This window comes from Carcharodon carcharias, chromosome 8 (genome assembly GCF_017639515.1).
Source record: "Carcharodon carcharias isolate sCarCar2 chromosome 8, sCarCar2.pri, whole genome shotgun sequence".
Classification (NCBI taxonomy): domain Eukaryota; kingdom Metazoa; phylum Chordata; class Chondrichthyes; order Lamniformes; family Lamnidae; genus Carcharodon; species Carcharodon carcharias.
The window spans coordinates 53,855,521-53,872,262 of NC_054474.1; the positions used below are offsets into that span (position 1 = coordinate 53,855,521).

At 44.1% G+C, this 16,742-nt stretch overlaps 1 protein-coding gene across 1 annotated transcript in view; it reads right to left on the reverse strand.

Annotated features, from left to right (window-relative positions):
- LOC121281436 (nuclear factor NF-kappa-B p105 subunit-like) overlaps positions 1 to 16,341 on the reverse strand; it is a 68,492-nt gene extending 52,151 nt beyond the window's left edge. Inside the window, exons 1-4 of the mRNA XM_041194381.1 lie at positions 16,210 to 16,341; positions 13,311 to 13,403; positions 5,981 to 6,071; positions 1,929 to 2,084 (exon numbers count right to left, since the gene is read on the reverse strand). Coding sequence (XP_041050315.1) covers positions 1,929 to 2,084; positions 5,981 to 6,071; positions 13,311 to 13,403; positions 16,210 to 16,341 — 472 coding nt within the window. The remainder of the gene's footprint in view (positions 1 to 1,928; positions 2,085 to 5,980; positions 6,072 to 13,310; positions 13,404 to 16,209) is intronic.
- Between the last annotated feature and the right edge of the window lie 401 nt (positions 16,342 to 16,742).

The window sequence follows — 16,742 nt, forward strand, 5'->3', positions numbered from 1 at the left end:
TTGACTCCCCAAAGCCTGCCCACCATCTTCAAGGCACAAGTCAGGAGTACTTCACTTACCTGGATAGGCAGCTCCCCCAACACGAAAGAAACTTGACACTACAGTTCAGGACAAAGCATCCCACTTGATTGACACCACATCCACAAACATTCACTCCCTCCATCACTGACGAACAGTAGCAGCGGTGTGTACCATCTACAAGATGCACTGCAGGAATTCACCAAGGCTCCTTCGACAACATCTTCCAAACCCACGACCACTGCCATCTAGAAGGACAAGGGCAGCAGATAGATGGGAATACCACCACCTGGAAGTTTCCCTCCAAATCACTCACCATCCTGACTTGGAAATATATTGCTGTTTCTTCACTGTCGCTGGGTCAAAATCCTGCAACTCCCTTCCTAACAGCACCATGGGTGTACCTACACCACATGGACTGCAACGGTTCAAAAAGGCAGCTCACATTCACCTTCTCAAGGGCAGCTAAGGGTGGATAATAAATGCTAGCCCAGCCAGCAAAGCCCACCTCCCATGAATGAATTTTCAAAAACATTCAGAGCCACCTTTGTCCAGTTTTACATATTAGTGTTCCTGCACCAATGAAATAAAAAGGTGAAGCATAGTCAGGCCATGACAACAAAAACACAATTTATTGCATTCTGACAGTTCAATAGTCTTAACAGAAACATTTCTGGTATTCAACATCAGACTAGTATACATAAAGTAAACAAAATTGAACATAAAATCACCCATGACCTGTCCCTCTTGTGCTAATGGGCCTTTAACTTACATTTGTGAGTGCTATATCTAACACTGGCACCAGCATTGGAAACAGCCTGCTGACTCTGCTGTCTTGTTGGCCTTGATGACCTTGATGGGTTGTCTTCTGGCCAGTGCTGGCCCTGCCTGGGCGGGAGTGGCCAGTGCCATGGTTGGCATCTCTCCAATCGCCGCAGCCTCATCAGATGCCACTGGTAGAGGGGCGGAGGAGCTGCTGCTGTTATCCAGAGCACCCTGAGAAGAGCCCGCAGAGACAACAAGCAGATCATGCGTCAGCGTGAGGTCAATCTGGACTTCCCTGCACAACATTGATGGACAGGCACCTAGCTAGGGTACTGGGTGCCTCATCCATCTCCCACATTGACACTGGCCGCCAGAGATCAGTGCCTGTATGAGGGCTTGCAGATCTGAGCACAACCCCAGGAACTTCTTATTCTGTCCCTGGAGCTGCCTCTCCATGAGAGTCTCCACTCCCTCAATGGAGGAGGCAGTGCACTCGGCCATGACAGTCAAAACAGTGCTCCCGCTCTGCATGGACTCCTCCATCACGGAGACCATAGCATGTACACCCTCATGGATCTCTGCCTGGTCCTCCCGCACATCTCACTGGACATCCAGCATCTGCTGTCTAATGGATGACTCCAGAGGCTCATCATCAGCTTTAGACTGAGCATTATCCTGGTCCCCAGCAATCCTCCAACTGCCGGCGCCCTGGGCACTCTCTGTCTCCACCTGCACCTCAAGCAATTGTGAAGTGGCCTCATCAATGTACACCAAGATACTATCTGCTGCTTTAATGCCCACCGAGGTGCTGGTATCAGCACTGGTGCCTGCTTCTGAGAGTGGGTGTGACGCAGGTGCAAGTGACGCCTGGTGGTCCTCCGGTATCAGGGGTGACCCTTCAGGACCCGGAGAATGAACGCTTGTTGGTGAACTTAAAAGTGAGAAGAAGGACATGTTATTAGTTAAAGTTATCACACTCACTGTGCATGCCAAGCACCCTGGTGAGACAACAGAGATTTGCACCATAGTGCCCTTGTCTTCCAATGATCAATGGGGACTCCAGGTCTGAGGCTCACGTCAAGAAGGGACTACACTGGAATGGTTGCATAAGCTGAAAGTCTCACCTCTGTACACTACACTCTTACCTTTGTCTGGCACCCCTGCCTCGCCACGCCTGGTTGTACGTGGGGTGTGCCGGCTCTCGGGTCCTAGGGCAACTTGCTGATACCTCAAGAGGATTAGGAGGCTAGCGGGACTTCCGACGTTCCGTGACCTTTCTATATTGTTGTGGGCTGTCTTCTCTTGAAACAACAGATTAGTCCACTCTGTGCATGCAATGCCACTACAGCCTGGTCAACCCCAGCTGAGGAGCACCTGGCAGGGCATATCCAAGTCATGGCCCTCGAGCCATAGGGCACTCAGTCCAAGCAGCCAGGCCTCACCCCCTTGGCCAGCTTCGGTGTGATTGACAGTTGGCACTCAGACTCTAACATCCCTGAGGTCCACGAGAGGACAGCCAGACCTTAACACATCTGCACACTGACCCATGCCAACAAGGCACTCACCCTTCCTGAGCGCAGTATGTCATTGAAGCACTTCCGGCATTACACCCAGGAACGCTGTACTATGTCACGGTTGCTCTCCAGTGCTGCCACCTCCTCCCATGACCTCTCGGTGAGTTGCGGTGGCCTCCTCCTCCCATCCCTGGGGACAAGCTGTCCCTCTTGGCAGCCACCTCCTCCAGGAGGATGGCGAGGCACTCATCAAAGAAGCGGGGGGACCGAGTGCCCACCTGACCTGCCCTCCCGCCTGCTGTGTCCAGTTGCACTCGGGTCCATAGTGACGGCTCAAGGAATGTCCTGCATGGCAGCCTTCCAGGTGGGCTGTTTTTAAACCCAATGGCAACCTGGCGGCTGACAGGCCTTTCCCGGGCAGTGCAGAGCCACAATTCATGCTGGGCAGGCTTTTATTGGCCCGCCAGCGTGAAATTGTGGTCAGGGCCTGATCGCAGGCGGCAGTCTCATTTCTTGGGCCCACCTGCTGTGCCCGCCCGACAAAAGGAAAATCCTGCCCCAGTAATAGGAAGCTGACGCAATTTTCAGCTTCTAAGGTTAGAACGTGCACATGCCCTGCCCATTATTTCTGGATGTAGATCAGCTGAAGCAGTAGTTATTAAAGACTGAATGCTCTTCCTGGTCCCACAAAATCTTGCCACTGGATGCAAGATGCTGAGTTCACTTTGTCACCAGGACCGTCTCACCCCTTTTAAAAGAGAAGCCTGCCAGTGCTCATTGAGTGCTGGCAGTTCAGCAATCCCATTCAAATGAGGCCTGGCCATGAAAATAGTTCCCACCTCTCACTGGAACTGTCGGGTAGGAGGCGTGATCACTGTACAGATTGCTTGCTCGATGCACAGTCTTTATGATAATCAGCACATAATTTTCTCATTATAGATTTAAAATCAAATGCTACATGATTTATTTTGAACAGAGTACAAAGACGGACACAAATTAATTTTGCCAATCAATTTTCAAAAGAATCCTTCATTAAGTAATATTATCATATTAGTAGGCTAACAGCATTGCCAGGCAACTCACTGACTGCAGGGGGATAAGGCGGGAAAGCTGGCAACTCCTTCACAGAGCTAAAACAGATGCAAACATTTAAAGGGGAGAGATAATCTGAAATGTGGGGTGGAGGGGTGCTCAGCAGGTGAGAAGATTTTTGTATGACCTGGAGTAGCATTCAGATAGAATCCAGCAAGCCTTGGGTGGCCAGTGGGTAACAGATATTTTTTAAAATATTGAGTGTGAACAAGACGGTTGGCAGATGAAAATTGCCCCAAATTCATTTGGTTAAGTGGTGCAAGTACCTTCAGTCATTATAGGAAATTTTCTACAGATCTGCACCATAGGTGAATTTGCCCAACCTGTACTGTGGACTGGGGGGAGAGCCAAAAATTTCAGAGTGGAGTACTGGCTGTATCAAAATGGGAGTTCACTCCCCATTCTTTTTTTTGGCCCTATTACATTAGTGTTGGTGATGGCTTGGGCTTTTGGGGGAAAAGGAGTTCCATTAAGCATGTGAAATTATGTAAAACATAGCAGGACATCCCTCGCCTGCACTTTCTGTGGTTGCTCTAGAAATGTAATATCATTATCGAGAATGAGTATATAACAGGTGCAATCCCAAGCTCACTTCCCAGTCTACCGCATTATTTTTTAAAGTGCAAAGAGTTAGTTTCTGAGAGAATATGAAATTCAATAATTGTTAATTTTTCACTTTTTGTATTTGGTTTACGAGACTGTCATAATTTTGTATTTTACTTCACTTTCCTTTTTTTTACTATCAACTGATGCAGGCTCCATACATTGGACAGAATCTTGTTGGGGTATCAGGGGTCTCACCTGACAGCTGGAGAGACAGTGAGAGACCCCCACTGCCTCTTTTCCGGAAGGCCTGTCATACCACATGCCTATCAGGCAGTGACAAGGCTAATGGTGGGCCTTCCTCTGGAATCAAGTCTCTGGGGGCAGAAGTCTCGCCTAGCAAGAGCTGCTGGCCAATCAAAGGCTGGCAGCTCTTGCGCTCAACAGCAGCAACACAAAGGAGGCTGTGGCTGCTGCCAGAAGAACACATCTCAGAGTCCCAAGATCACAGAACAACCCAGGGAGGTAAATGATGTCGGGGTGGAAGGGTTTAATGGATGGGGGTTCTGGGAATGGGGGTCAGGGCAGTTGTATCAAAGGGTAGGGAAATGGCTTTAATTGAGGGACACCCACAGAGATGACATGCTGCCCTCAGGGTAGCAACTGTTGTGTACACCGCATGGCAACTCTTGCAGCGACAGTGGAATGGGACCCTTAAGTGGTCCTTACTTGGCCACTTAAGAACCTTAACTGACAGCAGGGTGAGAAGGTTGACCATGGGTTTTCTCACCCAGAACTTAATTTGGGCGGAGGCAGGAAGGTGGCAGGGTTCCGGTACACCACCATTCCGTCTAAATACATGCCTTTCTTGCCTCCAAGCTCACCACCAGTGAGAACACAAGGTTCCGCTCATAGGTGGGATTTCTGTTGGCAATTGCTTTTGCCGTCAGTGAGCAATAGGGATAAAGAGAAGGCAATCTGATCATTTGAAGGCAGAGTGCAGAGACACCCAAGTATGTGGGTCCTTAGAAAAGTAGTCTTGAGATGCTGGAACTTGAAGGGACATGTGTACATCAAAAGACAGCTTTCAGATCAATCTACAAGTCAAACTGCATGTCAGTAAGTCAAATGTTTTATCAAGCTAGGTCAGTATGTAACTATGACTTGAGATAAGATCCCCTTAAAAGAAATGATTATGTAAATTTTCAACTGTACATTGCATATTGAAGATTTACTCTCCTGAAGTATGCAAATACATGAGATAAAATATAAAAAAACACTACATGGTTGTCTAAGGACTTTGCATCATCAAACAGTAAATGTGCAACATGTTTTCAGGCAACATTTGTGGCATAAAATCCTGGACCACGTACTCAATATATTTTACCATTGGATAGTTTTATCTTGCCAGATTCTTCTGCAAATGTTTCCAAGTCCTGTGGGCAACATTAAGCCTAATCCATAACTGTTGACAGGAATGGTGCACTGATGTCTCAAGGAGAGGTGTTCTGAAGTTCCAAGCAGGACAGCCTTTTTCCCACCCATTATATGCACATCCATTTTTCCATCCTGTACTTGCAATCTATTGCACAGCTCTACATCGGGTTTCATTTCACTTCATTTTGAATGGCGCTTCTCCCATCTCTTCCCCTTCCCCTGGTGTTGGCAAAGGCTGAAAAAACATTTTAAATTCATTCTGAAGCTCTATAAAGGCTGAAATAATGTTAGCCATTTACATTTAGGTCTGCAGTTTCCTTTAAATTTCCCATGCTGGCCACATTTTACACATACCTTATTAATCAGCTGCTTGCAGAGGGCCAAAATTGCTCATACTGCTATGAATAATTATTCAAATAAGTTTATGATAAAAGGTTGGGGAAAATCAGCAGGCTTCACTATAGGCTAAATTAGTGCCAGCAGCTAGGCAGGAAAGCTTAAATCTAGCCTGGCAAGGAAAATTGTTCTTATCTTTGCAATGATATTATCTTTCTCCACAAGCTAAAAACAGCAAACATTCCTTGTCATTCAGCAGCAACATTGGCACTTACTGAAATGTGATGCAGGACCTGAATAGTTCAAATCTTGACAGCTGAGAACAAAGTCTATGTCTATACTATTGTAGTGATTCATGCTCTCCATCTAGAAAAAAGTCAAAAATAAAATTGTACAAATTTTATAATCTCAAGTGCTTTGTTTAAATCATATTTTAGCATCCATTTTTAATATTATTACCACATTTTCATTAATGTCAATATAAAAATGCTAGCTTGCATGTGAGCTACCAAATGATCTCCACAGGGCGTCTTCATATGATGGATTTTGTCAGTTCAGTAAAGCAAAATGACAAGGCATCTAACCAGATTGAACACTTACTTTTTGATCCATGACCCTGCATTGCTATTAGAGACATACAGACCCCGCAGTTCCGCTTGGCCTGTTCACCAACAGTAATTGGACAATCGCAGTCACAAAAATAAGAGGCTAAGGAAACGGACCGAAAATCAGAACAATTAACAGCATTTACAGTAGCCTTTGAAAGGACATGTCATTGTGTGGAGGGATTGGGGACAGGCTCAATTGTTGGAAGGATCAGTGAAAATTACATACAATGGTCACTGAAAAAATAGTCTGACCAGAAGCTTGCACTATATCTGCTACAATTTGTGCTTTCTCAGCTGTTTCTTCTCAAAATGTAACTTTATAGTTTTGCAACAGTAGGTTTAGAGATGCTATGATGCCATTGTGTACTAATAGTGTATTACCTCACACCCGATTGGACTTAGTTGTACAATATTTTGATGCAAGGCATCCCAGGATCAGTAAAAGCAAGTGAGTTAACTGAAGACTAAAATTAATGTACTCTATTTGTTGACTTAACAAGTTTCAGAATATAATTGATAACATTTTATTCCAAATCAGTGGGCCAACTCTTGAATCGGGTACAGAAAGAGAAATAGAGAGGGAGGAAAGATTGACTGAAGTGAGAGAAAAAAACTGACAGGAAGGAAAAGTAAGGAAAAGATTAAAACTTGCTAAACTTTAAAAAATCTTTAAGAAGAATTCACCAATGCAGGAATGAGACTCAATGGTTTAAATTATTCCCTTTCTAAGGCAGAGAGGTTAACCAGCATCAAATTAGCAATTATCACGTTGTTAAATGGGTATTTATGCTGTTAAATCTGAGCCCCAACTTTCTGCGGTGCATTTATTGGGCAGCTAATGTGCAAATCCATTAAATTCTTAAACATAATGGGTGATTGAGGGCAAATTGCAGGGTAAATTGACCAATATGTCATTGAAATTCATAACTCATGGTATATCTCTTCTTTCTTTGAACTTGCCGGCCAATTTTCACATTAACAAAAGTGTGTGTTGTGAACACGCTGTTTTCCAAGAAGATTTGGTCCAATGACATTTTAAAATGATAAAACTATTTAACATATCCTATATAAGTTATATTTAAAGTTATTTTTCATACCATACTGTTGTGCGGTCTACAAAAGGATCCCATAGAACTATAAGCTCTCCAAAGAGCTCTGAAGAAGTCATATGGATTCAGAACGTTAACTCTGTTTATCTCTCCATAAATGCTGCCAAACATACTCAATTTTTCCAGCATTTTTTGTTTTTAATCCCATAGAATTAATCTATCCATTACTGCAGAGCTAAATAAATAATAAGGTAAGCAGATATGCCTGGAGCTTTGCATATGGATAATTGTGATAAACGTGCATAGGATAATTTTCAACCTGCCACCTTGGTGGTAACCTGTGATAGAATATTGCTCAGCTATTGTAGATGCCATCCAATTTTCAATGTACTGAAATCAGTGAGGTTGATTTTGACTTTGAAGACTGTTCCAGTTGCCAAAAACATAGAATGTGAAAAACCTTAACTATTTAATGATTTTATCACTCTATAGTTGGCAAGTTGCCAGCAATTTTTCAGGAACTGGCAAACAGCTTACCAATGAGGATGGTGGGATTTCCATCAGGCTGAGTGCCTAATTAAAGGGAGGTTGCACTATTTAAAACTTCCATTGAAGTAACATGGATTTGTCATATTGAAAAGGGCCCCTAGATTTTCCTCTCTGCAGATGCTGTCAGACCTGCTGAGTTTTTCCAGCTATTTTTGTTTTTGTTTCAGATTTCCAGCATCCGCAATATTTTGCTTTTACCTTAGATTTTTATATGCTGCTCCTATTGCAGCAAGTCGTGGAGATCTTGTTTCATTTGACTGGAGGTGAGGGGGTGCGATTGGGGTTTTGGGCATGTGGTCTTTTTAATTCATTCATGGGATGTGGGCTTCGCTGGCTGGGCCAGCATTTATTACCCATCCCTGGTTGCCCTTGGTAGTGGTGAGCTGCCTTCTTAAAGCACTGCAGTCCATCTGGTGTATTTACACCCACAGTGCTGTTAGGGAGGGAGTTCCAGGATTTTGATCCAGCCAATGTGAGGGAACGACAATATATTTCCAGGTCAGGATGGTGAGTAACTTTGAGGGGAACTTCCAGGTGCTGGTGTTCCCATCTATCTGCTGCCCTTGTCCTTGTTGATGGTAGTGGTCATGGGTTTTGAAGGTGCTGTCAAAGGAGCCCTGGTGAATTCCTGCAGTGCATCTTGTAGATGTACACACTGCTGCTACTGTGCATCGGTGCAGGGAGTGAATGTTTGTGGATGTGATGCCAATCAAGTGGGCTGCTTTGTCCGGAACGGTTTCAAACTTCTTGAGTGTTGTTGGAGCTACACTCATCCGGGCAAGTGGGAAGTATTCCATCACACTCCTGACTTGTGCCTTGTAAATAGTGGACAGGCTTTGGGAAGTCAGGAATTGAGTTACTCATCACAGGATTCCTAGCTTCTGACCTGCTGTTGGAACCACAGTATTTATATGGCCAGTCCAGTTCAGTTTCTCGTCAATGGTAAATCCCAGGATGTTGATAGAAGGGGATTCAGTGATGGTAATGCTGCTGAACGTCAAGGGGTGATGGTTAGATTCTCTCTTTTTTTTATTCATTCATGGGATGTGGGCTTTGCTGGCTGAGCCAGCATTTGTTGCCCATCCCTAGCTGCCCTTGAGAAGGTGGTGGTAAGCTGCCTTCTTAAACTGCTGCAGTCCATGTGGTGTGGGTATACCCACAGTGCTGTTAGGAAGGGAATTCCAGGAGTTTGACCCAGCGACAGTAAAGGAACGGCAATATATTTCCAAGTCAGGATGGTGAATGACTTGGAGGGGAACTGCCGGGTGGTGTTGTTCCCATCTATCTGCTGCCCTTGTCCTTCTAGATGGCAGTGGTCATAGGTTTGGAAGTTGCTGTCGAAGGAGCCTTGGTGAATTGCTGCAGTGCATCTTGTAGATGGTACACACTGCAGCTACTGTGCGTTGGTGGTGGAGGGAGTGAATGCTTGTGGATGTAGTGCCAATCAAGCGGGCTGCTTTGCCTTGGATGGTGTCAAGCTTCTTGAGTGTTGTGGGAGCTCCACTCATCCAGGTAAGCGGGGAATTTTCCATCACATTCCTGACTTGTGCCTTGTAGATGGTGGACAGGCTTTGGGGAGTCAGGAGGTGAATTACCTTTGCATGATTCAAAGCCTCTGACCTCTGTTGCATCCACAGTATTTATATGGCTAGTCCAGTTCACTTTCTGGTCAATGGTAACCCCTTTTTGTTGATAGAGGGGGATTCAGTGATGGTAATGGTAATGCCATTGAACATCAAGGGGCGCTAGTTGGATTCTCTCTTGTTGGAGATGGTCATTGCCTGACACTTGTGTGATGCGAATGTTACTTACCACTTGTCAGCTCAAGCCTGGATATGGTCCAGGTCTTGCTGCATTTGAACATGGACTGCTTCAGCATCTGAGGAGTCGCGAATGGTGCTGAACATTGTGCAAACATCAGCGAACATCCCCACTTCTGACCTTATGAGGGAAGGAAGGTAATTGATGAAGCAGCTGAAGATAGTTGGGCTGCAGGCACTACCCTGAGGAACTGTTGCAGTGGCATTGTGGAACTGAGATGACTGACCTCCAACAACCACAGCCATATTCCTTTGAGCTAAGTATTGGGTTTGTCCTGCTTCTTGTGTGCAAGACATACTTGGGCAATTTTCCACATAGCTGGGTAGATGCCAGTGTTGTAGCTATACTGAAACAGCTTGGCTAGGGGCACAGCAAGTTCTGGAGCACAAATCTTCAGTACTATTGCTGGAATATTGTCAGGGCCCATAGCCTTTGCAGTATCCAGTGCCTTCAGCCATTTCTTGATATCATGTGGAGTGAATCGAATTGGCTGAGACTGGCATCTGTGATGCTGTGGACCTCCGGAGATGGCCGAGATGAACCATCCACTTGGCACTTCTGGCTGAAGATTGTTGCAAATGTTTCAGCCTTATCTTTTGCACTGATGTGTTGGGGATGGGGATATTATTGGAGCCTCCTCCTCCAGTGAGTTGTTTAATTGTCCACCACCATTCATGACTGAATGTGGCAGGACTGCAGAGCTTTGATCTGATCCGTTGATTGTGGGATCACTTAGTCCTGTCTATCACTTGCTGCTTATGTTGTTTGGTACGCAAGGAGTCCTGTGTTATAGATTCACCAGGTTGACACCTCATTTTTAGGTATGCCTGGTGCTGCTCCTGTCATGCCCTCCTGCACTTTTCATTGAACCAGAGTTAATCCCCTGGCTTGATGGTAATGGTAGAGTGGGGGGATATGCTGGTCCATGAGGTTACAGATTGTGTTTGAGTAAAATTCTGTGCTGCTGATGGCCCACAGTGCCTCATGGATGTCTAGTCTTGAGTTGCTAGATCTGTTCAAAATCTATCGCATTTAGCATGGTGGTAGTGCCACACAACATGATGGAGAAAATTCTCAATGTGAAGCCGGGACTTTGTCTCCACAATGGTGGGTCACTCCCACCAATACTGTCATGGACAGATGCATCTGCAGCAGGTAGGTTGGTGAGGATGAGGTCAGGTACGTTTTTCCCTCTTGATTTCCTCACCACCTGCCACAGGCCCAGTCTAGCAGCTATGTCCTTTAGGACTCGGCCAGCTTAGTCAGTAGTGATGCTACTGAGCCACTTTTGGCTCTTGATAAATTTTGTCAAGACAGCAGCAGGCCAGAAGGGAGATTATGGAATATGTCAATTCTGCCACCCACTGCCCCAGGACATCGATCTAATGCACAAAAAAGTTCAATAGATGTGGTTTTCACTTTGGCAGCCAGTGTAAAAATTGGAATTGGAATTATGTAAAAATCAGTGCAAATGAAACTCTGCAGAAGTGGTTAACTGGTGGTTGAGATTATATGCGTATTTTACCCTGTTCACCAAAGTCAAAATTACCTCTCATGACTTTACTGCTCTGCCAAAATAAGATTCACTTCATACTGTGTCTCACTTTGTGCATCAGGTCTTCCTACAGCATTTTCTTTTCCCACACACAACTCTCGCCTTCATGTACTCCACTTGCCTCTTCACCTATTACCACCACACACTGTATCTGTTAGAAATCCTTTCACTCTTCTCCTAACTGATTGCACAATACCTACCAACCACCTCCATTCTGTGTATTAGTGCTTCATCTCATTCTCAGCATTTACACTACACCATGATGCCACTAATATATGCTTAATCCTTGTCTGCAGCCAAACACCAACTTAGCCTGGATCCATTCACAGGAAGGCAAGTTGCATAACTCAAAAGGAGACACACAGAGCTGATGGGGAATCACCTTTATTCTGGCTATAATAGGAGGCACTGGACATATTGAGGATAGAAGTGGTGGGAAGAGGAGATTTTCGTTGAGTTCCTGGAGGTTGCTGACCATGAGTATTTCAACTCCCTCATTTGAGCAACAACTGCCTTCCACAAGCCATGATAAAGACACAGGAACAGAACCATGTAGGAGAACCAAGTAGGTAAGATAACACTTAGGAAAGAGACCATTGGTTGACACCTAGGTGAATACGTTATTTCATGGTTGCTGTTGAAACCATTAAAGAAATAGACCTTTCACAACCATGTTTCTGAACAAAGTGTTTCTACATTAGCTACAGAGCCTGCATTGTCATGTGGAATGTGCATGAGTGATTGTCAGGTGTAAGAAATAGACAAGATGTTGTGGAAGAGTGGTCCTGGCAAGATTGCAGGGGCAGAATTCAAGTGTATTGCTGGGCGAACACAAGCTTCTGGCTGGTGCTGGTCTGCAAGTTCATCATTTTCCACCTCCTCCTCTTCAGAGTTATGCAAAGCTTCCTGCTACACCATGTCCAGAATCTGTCTATGCTGTATATGGCAATACTCTAGAAAATGTAGTATGCCACCACTATGCACTGAACTCTGAGGACTTTAGGGCAGGTCTCTCCTTTGCCAGTTCAGGCAACTTAAACAGTGTTCAAGAATCCTAATAGCCAGTTGGATGATGGCATGGTTAGTTCCATGGCTGTTATTGTTATTCCCAGCAGAAGGGCGACGGTAAAGTAGCAGAGTCAATAGTCTGGAATTTAGATAGTACTCCTTCTCACCTAGCATCCATCTGCACTCTGCATGGTCCTCCTGGAGGAGTGGTGGCAATATAGGGTGCCACACTATGGCACCTCATTGGAAGGTAAGCACCAATCTACTTGATTTTTATGCCATGATCATTTACAACCTGATGTTGTAAGAGAGCAATCCTGTCCTGCATCTAAAAAATCACCTAAAATTTGTATGTTTTACAATCTCTGCAAGTATTTGTATTTAATGACATAATCTGTTTAAAACAACAGTATTCCAGAATGTTTTCAGTTCATTTCAAGCCTCCGTGATTGAGTGAAATAAAGGAATTGATAAGTGAAAGGTTAAAGGTACAACTCAATGTACCTTTCTGCATTTTATAGTTTACTGATAATATCACTTTGAATAAAAATGGCACAACAAAGCTACAGATCTTTAATTCATTTCGAGAGAGCTGCAAATGAAAAATTATCCTGTGGTTCAGCACATTTTCTAATTTTTTCAAATATTTGATATTGAAACATTAAGTGAATTTGCTTGAAGATGCAAATGTATTTTGAATATTTAAAAATTAAGACAGTACATAAATTATTTAATTTTTAAAAAAGACACAGTAAAACTTTATGTTATTAGTAGATTGCATCTCTGCTCACCAATTCAGTCACTTCCTCGAGTCGTGTTTACCATTTGCAAGGCAGTTATAAAGCAGAAGTGAAACCTCAACACACAACTGCAGTAACAATCTAAAGCCTGCCACCTGACCTTTAAATGATTAAAGGATTAAATGACCTTTTGCAATTTACTGATAGTTGATTTTTCTAACTAAAGAGCATGAATGGCAATTGGTACCAAACACATTTCATTCATACACCCTCACAAAGGCATCAATTCTAGACCACTGGTCCTGGTAGTAAAAAGATGTCTGCACTTTTGAGGCCCTGGCCTTGCTTACATTGGACTGCAAGAAGAGCTGCAAGAAGACAAACAGAAGTCCCAATGGAGCTCACCAGATTAAGACTGATAATACTGGTTTGCCCAGTCAGCAGCAGGATAAGTGTAGGGGGATGATTGTGAGTTCTGAGGGAGATTCTCCGGGCAGCATCGGTCCAGGTTATGTTTCTTGGCTGAGAGGATCACATCTATATCGCTGTTCCTTCACTGTCGCTGGGTCAAAATCCTGGAACCCCTCCTTATCAGAACTGTGGGTGTACCTACAACACAGGGACTGCAGCAGTTCAAGAAGGCAGTTCACCGCCACCTTCTCAAGGGCAATTAAATGCTGGCCTCACCAGCAATGCCCACATCCCATACGTGAATAAAAAAGAAAATATCTGCTTTTCCTGGTTCCACAAAAATAATTTCAAACCTACATTTGCTAGGCCTCTGTTTCTATATCACCTGTGGAACTGATCAAATAGTGCACGCTTCTATGAGTTCTCTCCTGGAATGTCAATCCATCTTTCAGACAGCTGTGCTGGGCCAACTGTTAGGGTCAAAGGAGTAGAAAGTCTGACTCCATTTTTAAGCTCCTATCTCCCCGTTGTTATCAATTTTCCCACATGAAAATCGCCCCCCCCAAAACATGCGTGTTTTATCTTTATGAAATCAGCGACAAATAAAAAAGTAATGTTGCTCCCTTTACATAGCGTAAACTGGTTCTTTTGCTATATAATATAGAAACCAAAATGACAAAAGATTCTCATATAGTTTCCACGTTCACAATTCATATCTGTACAAGAAAATCTGAAACCAAAATTCAACCTAAAAATTGTCCTTTTTGTCTGTGTACTGTTTCATAAAATACACAAATACTAATGAATTAAAGAAGTAAGCAGCCTATTCTATTTCTGGTAATTCTATTTTGTTATGCAGCTCTTTTTGTCTATAAGTTAAGCTACAAAATTTAAACTATACCTGAGCAAGTGCCGCTGTAGAGTATAGGAATGTGCTGACTTTTATGCTGGATAGAAGAATTCATCGGTTCATGCGCAAAGCCTTGAATCACTATCCATCCTAACCACCTAAGCCAAATGACAGTTATATTTTCTGTTAAGCAAATGATTTTGCTGTTTTGAAATATGATTGGTTGGTAGGTGTATAGGCTGACATGCTTCAATAGCAACAAAGATATTTCTGTAGATGATGCTGTCTCACAAAGAATGCAATGGACTTTCAGGTTCATGAATAAATGTATCTATAAATACGTACATTCTAGTACTGATTGTCATCAGAAAGAAAACAAGAAAACATGTTTAAATTTTTTAAATTGCATAGTGGGAACAAATAAAATTCTTAAACATATTATTTTCAGTGCTGCTTAATTGGTTTCTGTACCATCAATAATGCTGTATTTCAATAAATACATTTTCCTTCAGTTGGTCCGATCATAACATTTGTCCAATGTGACATTCTCAATAGTGACATATTATTCTCCATAATAGTATATGATGACATCATTTTGCTGCTGTCTTTCAAGGCACCTAACCCAGCAGAGCTTTTTCTGCATATTACAGACTTCCTTTTATTTTCCTCCCCTTATAAGGTATCTGACACCATTCAGCTCTCACCTTATAGCTGGCCTTTTTCTGCCTTGTTTGCATCCTCTCTTTAACTAAGACTCTAACCTCACTGCTGCCTAATCCTCCTTCCACCTCTTTCCAGGTCTCCAGATCTCTGAATTACACCGACTTTGCTTCTGGGGGAGGAGGTGGTGAGCTATCCGCCCCCCTGCCCATTGTCGCTGTTGATCTGCAGCCAACTTGGCCAGCCTCCCGCCGGAACACCCTACAGTTTCACAACAGCTACCACTTGAAGGGCTAAGGTTGCAGGCATTTGAGAACCACACCACGATTTTAAAGCCACACAGCCTCTTGAATTGGAACTAGATTGTTAATACTTCACTGCCACAGGCTCCAGACCCTGGAACTTCCTATCTGAAAGCACTGTGCATGTATCTGTACCAGATGAGCCGTGAGTCCAGAGTTCAGCAAGAAACCACCTTCTCAGTGGAAGTAAGGGAGGGGCAACATATGCTGGCTTGTCAGCAATGTTATATATCCCATGAAAGAATAAAGCATGAAAAGCACAACAATATCCAATCAGCAATGAACACAGACATGCCACTACATTCTTGCCGATCCAATAAATGAGATGTCACTAACTTCCATTCACACATAAATGATTCCAACTTATGATGCAAGCCATTACAAGCCATCATCTGTCTAACCAATTCCTACCAACATGACCCCTCAGCACACACAAGTAAAGTGAGTAAAAGTATATGTTTACACAAAACATGAAAGTTCAAAGGATTGAACAGTCATGCCACCTTTGTGCCACACATCTTAGGCTTACGTTTATAATCACTTGATGTGAACTTAATATCCACAGCTAAGGTGGAGGTAGGCTGCTGAGCACGATGCCCCATTGCCTGAGATAACCTTAGTGGGCATCCTCTGGTGGTTCAATGCCAGGATGGCTCCAGCTTGCAGAGGGTCTCTGGCCCTGAGGTTACACCCCTGAGGCAGCTGGCTTACGGTCCTCCTTCTTCTCGGTGCATGATGACACATCCTTGATTGCCAGAGGAGAAAAAGTACCTGGGTGTAGGTTGAAGTGCCTCATTCTCCTCTCGCCCAACTACTGCTGTATAGAGACCATGGTTAGATCAACAGAATGTAGGTCCAAGCATTTTCAGGTTGTCACTAAGTGGTCTGCTGAACCTAGCTCTCTAAAGCGATTGTCAACCTCTCCATGAAGGAAGTCATGTGCTCATGTGCCTTAGACATGACAGGACTCATGGCTTGGATGGACTTCTCCACCATCCGCACAACGCTGTGCATGGCCACTGCTAGCTTCACCAAATGTTCTCCTGCATGTTTCTGCATCTGCAGTAGGTTTCTATTGGCCATGACCAGAGACCCATCATCAGCATGAGCCTAGTCTCAGCATATCTGGTCCCTCAAGTGTCAAAGTCTTCATCAGCTGCTGTGATGTGTCTACAATGCGCTCACCAGTGTGTGCCCCTGAGCCTAATCACGAGCATGACCCATCCTCCCCCTCACAATCCTGAGGTGATTGCCTTGGCAATAGGGGAAGGTGCAGGAGACAGATGTGATGCTGCATCCACTGAGTCTTCAGGTCGTCATCCTCACAGATGGGCTGCTGGGTTATTGTCACTAGAGCTGCCTACCCTTCCGGAATGCGAGGATGCAGAGGAGAACACAAAGAATAAGGTCCTCATTAATCATAGTCCCTATTTCAATCATTGTATTACACTTGGCTCCTATGTGCCAATAGTAATAGCCATTCC